General features: G+C 59.2%; 1 protein-coding gene across 1 annotated transcript in view; it reads right to left on the reverse strand.

The window, feature by feature from the left end:
* CLPB (ClpB homolog, mitochondrial AAA ATPase chaperonin) overlaps positions 1–7753 on the reverse strand; it is a gene marked incomplete at its 5' end in the record, with an annotated part of 101424 nt that extends 93671 nt beyond the window's left edge. The window contains 2 exons of the mRNA XM_009288587.2: positions 3571–3622; positions 7624–7753. Coding sequence (XP_009286862.2) covers positions 3571–3622; positions 7624–7753 — 182 coding nt within the window. The remainder of the gene's footprint in view (positions 1–3570; positions 3623–7623) is intronic.
* Position 7754: the final 1 nt, after the last annotated feature.

Consider the following 7754-nt stretch of genomic DNA (forward strand, 5'->3'; position numbering starts at 1 on the left):
CTTCCGATTCTCTCCCCCATCCCACTGGGGAGGAGCGAGCGAGCGGCTGCGTGGGGCTGAGTTGCCGGCTGGGGTTAAACCACGACACTAATTTGAGGAGTACGGCGATGAGATGGAAACACTAAGAAAGAGGCAGCGAGAAGACCCACGCTGGAAGATTTACAGTCTGAGACGGGGAGGCTGGGATCTTCTGGAAGGGTGACCTGCTCTGAAGAGCCAGCCTCCAAAAAGCCAGCACCTTCTCCCGTTGATGATTCTGATGCTGCCCCTGCCCCTCCATCTTCCACACCATGCACCCTGTCCCTGTGTATTTAAGGTGTATTTCTGAAGTCCCCACCTACAACCCCTCCACCTCCTCATTACATTAATTCCTACAGGAAAAATCACTTCACTCTTCATTGCACCAGGTCACCATCACACCTCAGCAGGCGGCAGATTATGGCCACACGTGCCCGGGCCTCCCCACCTCCCGTTCTTTGACTATCGCTCATTTATAGGAACCGGTTACCGGTTATCCTTGCTGGCATTCAAATCCTCTACGGGGGTTCTCGTTCTCCCTAGTTTTCCACAAGGATGATAGCCTTGACTCCACCATCCTACAGGTGGCTGTTAGGGTGATGAGGGGAGTCACTCTCTTCCAAGAGAGAACACAGAACTCTTTTGGGATAAGGGACACAGAGTTATCCTAAAAGCTCCTCAGTTCTCTGCTTATAGCACAGCCTCTGCTCCAAACCGCCCTGGAGCCTCCATCTACCCTGTTTCCCCTCTGCAGTTAAGCACAACTACGACTTAGCTCATGGTTTCGAAATTATCTTCCTCGTACCTCACACCACCCTCCCTCGCGCGTCCATTTTCTACGCTTCGGTCCAAAAGACCGCATCTCCTCCTAGTCACTGTAGTTACGATGTTTTAATGCGCAAAGGGCCATGACAAGCCGTCAGCCGAACAAGGCACTTGAAAAAGGCCAGCTCCCCAGTTCGTGCAGCGAGGGAAAACAAGTCCCCAGCAGCAGATGAAGAGAGCGTGTACCAGAGAACATGGTCTGGAGAATTATAAACATCTGGCTGCTGCTTCTAACAGTCTTTGAGCCAAAAGGCTGGAGAACTGAACAGCATCAGTAACTGCTCCACAACACGAGCAACAGCACGTCTCTGCTCAGCTTTCCTGGCACGGCCTAATGAGACAGGTTGCTGAACAGCAGCGAACACGTGTCTTGAATCGCTCTGTGAAGCCCGAGCGAGACAGCGCGCAGGAGTTCAGCCCTACCGCACCACCGGCTTTTCACCGCCTTTAAGTTATTATACCAAGGCATCAGGCCAGGGGAGAGAGTTTAAATGAGTCTAAAGCTGTATTAGAAAACTCCATCACACCAGCCTCCCCTCTCCTAACTCACCACCAGCGAGCTGTGTGGGCCGGGGGGAGAGCAGGCAGGGGACAGCACTGTCAGGGTGGGGGACGAGTCACGAACAGGGTGTTTACGGGGAGAGGGTGTTTACGGCCGGCGCTGCCCCCTCCCGGGTGCAGCCCACAGCGCTCAGCTGAATGTCACACTCCCGCCCCGCTAACACCGAATTTGGGGAGAGGGTGTTTACGTGGACGGCGCTGCCCCCTCCCGGGTGCAGCCCACAGCGCTCAGCTGAATGTCACACTCCCGCCCCGCTAACACCGAATTTGGGCTTTACCCCTTGCAGGCGGCAAGAGCACCCTTGTTCGTGCCTCCTCTGTCAGCTCTGCAGCCGCTGTGGAGTTCCTGGGCTGTGGAAGCTTGTTGCAAAGCAGAGGCCGAAGCTGCCGGCAGCGGGGAGAGAGTCAGTAGTTTTCACCGTCCCCTGCCCATGCCTGGCAGTGAAGTCATGTGCCAGGCACAGGTCAGCAGGGAGCTCCGAACACAGGGGGTGCTGCAGGGGGGAGGCAGCTCCCCAGGGAGCAGGACTGGAAGGAAAGAGCACAGAAACAAAGGGAGAGGCCGCAGACGTGCGGCACAGCTGGACTGTGTACAGCCGCCAGCCCTTCCCGAACCAGGGGGAGCACAGAGCATCCCTGTTGCTGCTCTGCCTGACCAGGCTCACAAATCACCCAGACATCCCTAAGCAGCAGCTTCCTGCAATTACAAGCAGCAGAACACATGTGCCAATTAGCTGCACACCAATATCCTCTTCGGCCCTTGATCTAGGCCAGATCTCAGCCCCGGGGTGCAGCAGAGCCGGGCTGCTTCCTCCGAGATCCTGGAAGGAGCATCCCCTGGCTGCAGGCCAGGAGGGCTCTCCTCCCCTTGCCGCAGGAGGACGCGGGGACAGCAGCTCGCAGCACCGAGCTCCCTGGATGCCTGCGGCGGGCGGGAGATCTCAGCCGGAGGGAAACACCGGGAGCGGTGAACACAGGAGAGCAGCAATGTCTGCTCCCGTCCTGTGCAAGCTGCCAGGCTACCAAAAAAATCTGAATTCTGTACTGGTTGAGGGCAGCTCTTGGGGCACGGGAGACCTCATCACCACTGGGTTACTGAGAGAGACCAGGCAAGGATGGCCAAGCTCTGCTGGACAAGCAGCTCCGCCTGGTTCTCAGACACTTCTCTTCGCCCTGTGTCTTCAGGACGTTGGTTTCCCCCCCCCGCAGCTCCAGACTAAGTCCCTGGCGCACGCGGCAGATGAGGTCAGCGCTGTCCTGCCAGCAGACCTATTTCGTTAATGCAGCACTGCTGCTCACAAACCAGCCTGGGAACTGCTCAAGCCAATCCAAGTCCCTCCCCAGAGCTACAGCCGCAGGAGGACTCGGTGGGCAGAGAGCAAACGTGCCTCTCAGGGACTGGTCACACGCTGGGCCTGAGAAACGCGCTCATTTGTCAAGACCCCAGTGAATTTAACGCTGCTAGACAGCTCCCGAATGATGCCACGGCACAACCCCAACAGAGGAAGGCACGGCCAACGGCAACAAGGACAGCAAGAGCGCTGGAGGCCCGTGGCCTGTGGGACAGGAGCACAGGGACAGCTCTGGAGATGCTCCATTCCCTAACGGGCACGTGCGCGGTCACTCAACCACAGCCACTTCCCTGACAGGTCGGCTTGGGTGGCACAGGCAGACCCGAGCTCTCTCCTGTGCTCCTTGTGGGACACAAGCCCCTGTCCGGGCTGGAGAGCTGCTGGCTCAGGCTGAGGAGCCTGTAAGGGCTGTTTGTTCAGAGACAGACCCCCACAAACGAGGCTCTGCGGCTTCTGGCCTGGAGGGGCTCGTCCATACCACGTTGCGCTGCAGTGGCCTCACGCTTTGTCCTCTCCCAGCACAGGGATCTGCGATCCACCTTCCAATTCGCAGGCAACTGTGCTCACCCTCCCTTCCGACCCGTTCCGGATCCGAGAGGGCGAGGTGAGTACCCCAAGGGATGTGGGAGCAGCCAGCCCCCGCTGCTCTATCCCAGGAGCTGTGCCTTGGGACGCCCACCCAAACACGAACCAGTGCCGAGTCACAGCAGGTAACGAGGATGAGTCCACCCCTTCCCCAAGTGCTGACAGAGCTTTCCTGCCTTCCCACCCCTCGGCAGCCCTGTTCTCTCACACCTCTCTAAAGCCTGCTCACCTGTTGACTTCCGAAACGTTGTTGATCCTCGCAGCTTCCAGCAGAGCATCTTCTGAAAACAGAGAAAGAAGAGAAAGCGAGTTAGCAACAAAACACACTTACACATGTAATAACCCAGAGGTGGCACAGGCCACTGCAGCAGAGAAGGCAGGGCCTGTGCTTACAGCTCTTGTCAACCACCACGGGTTAGGAAGGATCTATTTCTGCGAGCAGGTTACTCCAAACTCCCTTGCTCGCTTGCTGACTTACCACAGCCTCCCTGCGAGCCCTGGTGCTAGGCTCTGGGGAAGGCAGGACTGAGCAGCAGTTCTCAAAACGCAGTCGCAAGCAGAGACGTGGGAACCTGTGTGCAAGCTGAATCCCCGGCCTGGTGGCACGAGTCCCTTCCTCGCCTCTCCCAGCCCAAACGCAGACGTTTGGTCAGCTGAAAGAGCAGCTCCCCGCGCCCCGCATCGTAACACGAGAGAACCCCCGGGCAGCACCTCAGCGGACGCAGCTGGGGATGCGAATTGCTCCTCCCTGGGAGACCAGTCTCTCCCAGCCTGCCAGAGATAGCCCATGTCTGTAGGAAACTACCTCCGCTTACGACGGCGGGCGCTGCCAGTCGCTGGCTCGGAAGGTGCCATGGGATGGGCCTGGCAAAAGGCTGGAGCGGAGGGGAAAGGTCCTGCTGGGGCACCCGGGGCCGGGGGTGAGCCAGCAGCGGCTCCGGCGAGGAACCAACTGCGTCAACAACCGGAGAAACCAAGGCTTCTCCTGCGTTTGCAACGCAAACCCTGCAAACGGCGGGCTCCGGGGTGCAGCCAGCGTTACGGGGCAGCCGGCACCGTCACCCCAGGCAGTCACAGCCTCAGCCAGAGGTTTCCAGACACCACCAGAGAGTTCCTACCGCAGGCTGAGAATGACACCTCCCGGCTGGAGAGGGTAAGGACAGCTCTGACTCTTGGGAGACGCACCGAGCTGCTGGAGCGGGAGTTGTTCAAAAACAGTGCAGCCAGCAGAGCCGTCCCGGGGCATCTGGGGACAATTCGCCCCAATTCTTACCAGCCTTCAGGTCCTTCCCGCTCTCTCCCCGACTTTCTGTGCCTCCTTTCTCCGAGTCATTTGTGCCCCTGGCTTGGCCTTCTGCCTTGCGTCTTTAACCTGTCTTCCTGGAGAGCAGCACCAGCAGACAGGGCTCTGTCCCACGCGCCCCATCCCCTGCTCCTGGGGCGAGGGTCCCTCTCTCGGGGCACGAACACACAGCCGCGACCGGACGGAGGCAACGATTACGGCTCACCCCAGCAGCCAGCTTTCTCCAGAGCTTCGAGCTGCACCGCAAACCTCAACATTTCCTCTGCTGCCCTGAAGGTAACGGCACTCAGCGTGCTGCAGGGAGCTATTCTGGCCGACGGATGTCATCGGCGCGGACGCGCATCCAAACTAAGAGCTTTCCAGCTCTTAGTGGTCTTATTAGGAAAGGCGAGATCAGCGGGCACTGCGGGTTTACCTGGGCAGCGTGCTGCCTCAAGGACAATTCACCAGGCTGAGCGTGTCAGAGGGGAGCAGTGGGTGCGTTTATGTGTCGTCGTCCCCGGGGGATGACGGCTGCTCGCTGGCCCCTGTACCGCAGCAGAGCACCGGCAGCACGGGCCGCTCAGCCTTGCCCGAGACACGGGGTAAACGCCAAGCAGTTGGGACCAAACGACCTTTGGTGTCCGAGTTACCGAGCATTCAGCCACCGCAGCCTGGACTCAGGCCCAGCATGGTGTCCTCCTCCCCATCACAGAAGGGTTTGGGGTGGAAGGGACCTCTAAAGGTCACCTAGTCCAACCCCCCTGCCGTGGGCAGGGACATCTTCAACTAGCTCAGGTTGCTCAGAGCCCCGTCCAGCCTGGCCTGGAATGTTTCCAGGGACGGGGCATCCACCACCGCTCTGGGCAACCTGGGCCAGTGTCTCACCACCCTCAGCGTAAAACATTTCTTCCTTATATCCAGTCTAAATCTCCCCCCCCTTTAGTTTAAAGCCATTCCCCCTTGTCCTGTCACAACAGGCCCTGCTAAAGTCTGTCCCCATCTTTTTTATCAGCCCCCTTTAAGTACTGACAGGCTGCAATAAGGTCTCCCCGAAGCCTTCTCTTCTCCAGGCTGAACAACCCCAACTCTCTCAGCCTCTTCTCATAGCAGAGGTGTTCCAGCCCCCTGATCATTTTCGTGGCCCTCCTCTGGACCCGCTCCAACAGGTCCGTGTCCTTCCTGTGCTGGGGACCCCAGAGCTGGACGCAGTACCTGGTAAAGAACAACGTGGGGCTTCCCCAAACCCACCCACAAAGCGAGAGCAAGGGGAAGGCTCTCAGACACGCGGCCTGGCTCAGCGAGCTCTGCAGGGAACCCTGAGCTCTCCGGGCCTGACCTTCTGCAGCCACGTCCCTGCATCCCTGCCCTCTCCAGGAAAGCATCCCACCTGCTTCCCGCACTCTCCCCGCCTCCCTGGCTGGGGGCTTTGGGGCGCTCGTGGCTCTGTCCCCTCTGCCTGCAGCCACAGCCACGTGGCTGCCCGGCTCTAAACGCTAACCAGTCCACAAACCAGTTCCTGTAACAAAGCCAGGCCTCGGTCTCGCAGACCTTTCCTAAGCACTAATTACACAAGACTCCCCATAACGATGGTGAAACCTCCTGGGTAACCAACCCGGCAGCCCAGCGCAGCAGTCGGCGCATTAGTCACAGGGAAACCGACCTCAGACGTGCCTGAAACCACTGAGTAAGTGTCCTGCTCTGAAGTCACAGCCCCTCCTGCCCGCTGTGTCACACCAGCGGATGAGCTCGCTGCCAACAAGCCCGAACCCGTGAGCGGCGAGCGCCGGTTCATGACGAAGGCACCGCAGCGAGCAGGGAAGGCCCCCCTCGTGCACAGACCATCTCCTCTTCCGCAGCTCGGACCGAGCCTGGATCCTGACCTCGTCCAGCTGAAGGTCTGAAGGTTGCCTGGCACTCAGCAGAGCAGCAAACGTGTCTCAGCTCCAACACCGCCTTGTCCAGTAACACCAACGAGGCCACTCCACCTACCGTCCTGCGGCAGGAAAGCGGGGTGACAACAACCCGGGGCGGAGAGGCCGAGCGTAGGACCGCACCCCGAGCACTCCCAAACACAAAACGCTGCACGAGTGCTGAGAATGGGACTCGCTGTGGCGCAAACCTACGGCTACACATCAACCTAAAAGCACGCAACTCGCCCCAACAGATCGCTGGGACTATCCCATGCCCTTCAGCTCAGACACACACGTCGGCCTTTCTAGACCCGAATCCGAATCCTGCTGAAGGCCGGTTTTGCCATAAAACAAAGTAAGGTCAAGGGACCTGCACAGGAGATCCAATTTTTAGGAATAAAACGGCAAGATGGACGTCGTCAGATCCCAATGGATGTGATCAACAAAATAACAGCCATGTCTCCACCAACTAGCATAGAATCAAACCTAATGCTGTGGCAACAAGGGCTTGTAGCCACCCACCAACGGCTTCCTTCCCACAGCGGGGTGGACGTAAACCACTCTGTGAGAAACCTTGGGATTATCGGGGTAGCAGCTCAATCCCTTCCCAACTCCCAGACCCTTGTACTTGCCAAAAATATCCTTCCTACGGTCAAAGCAGAGGACTGGAGAGAGCTGGCCCCTGCGGAGAACACGCACCCTGACAGCTCAAACCCTCCCCCGCCAGAGTCCTCACCCGCAGGGACTCGGAGCCGGGTCCTCTCCCGGCACACATCACAAAACCGTCCACAGAGACGGTCTGGGGCGCAGCTGACAAGAGCACTGGCTGTTTTATCTTGGTGGCAAACGTGAGGATCGTTATCTTCACACTACAGGAAAGTTTGGGTATCCATCACGGACCAGCACGCCTCTGGGCTAGGGGTGAAGGATAACACTTTCCCTGGGGGGCTTCCCAGGCCAGCACCAGCAGGCAGGCTCCATCTCCAAGGAGGAATCCCCACACCCCCCTCCCCAGGGGGCACAAGCTCCCCTGCTCCGCATCAAGCCCCCTCCCACCCCGGGCCAGGAGGCGAGCGGCGATAGTCACCCTTGGACAGGTGGTCCCTGACGTAGCAGGACGCCAGCGCAGCAACGAGGGCAGGCAGCGCAGCTCCCGGGGGGCAGCTCCCGTCTCCGCTCCGACGCCCGCCAGGGTCTCCTCTGCGACGGCAGCGCCGC

Source organism: Aptenodytes forsteri, unplaced genomic scaffold (genome assembly GCF_000699145.1).
Source record: "Aptenodytes forsteri isolate BGI_AS27 unplaced genomic scaffold, ASM69914v1 Scaffold701, whole genome shotgun sequence".
Taxonomy (NCBI): Eukaryota; Metazoa; Chordata; class Aves; order Sphenisciformes; family Spheniscidae; genus Aptenodytes; species Aptenodytes forsteri.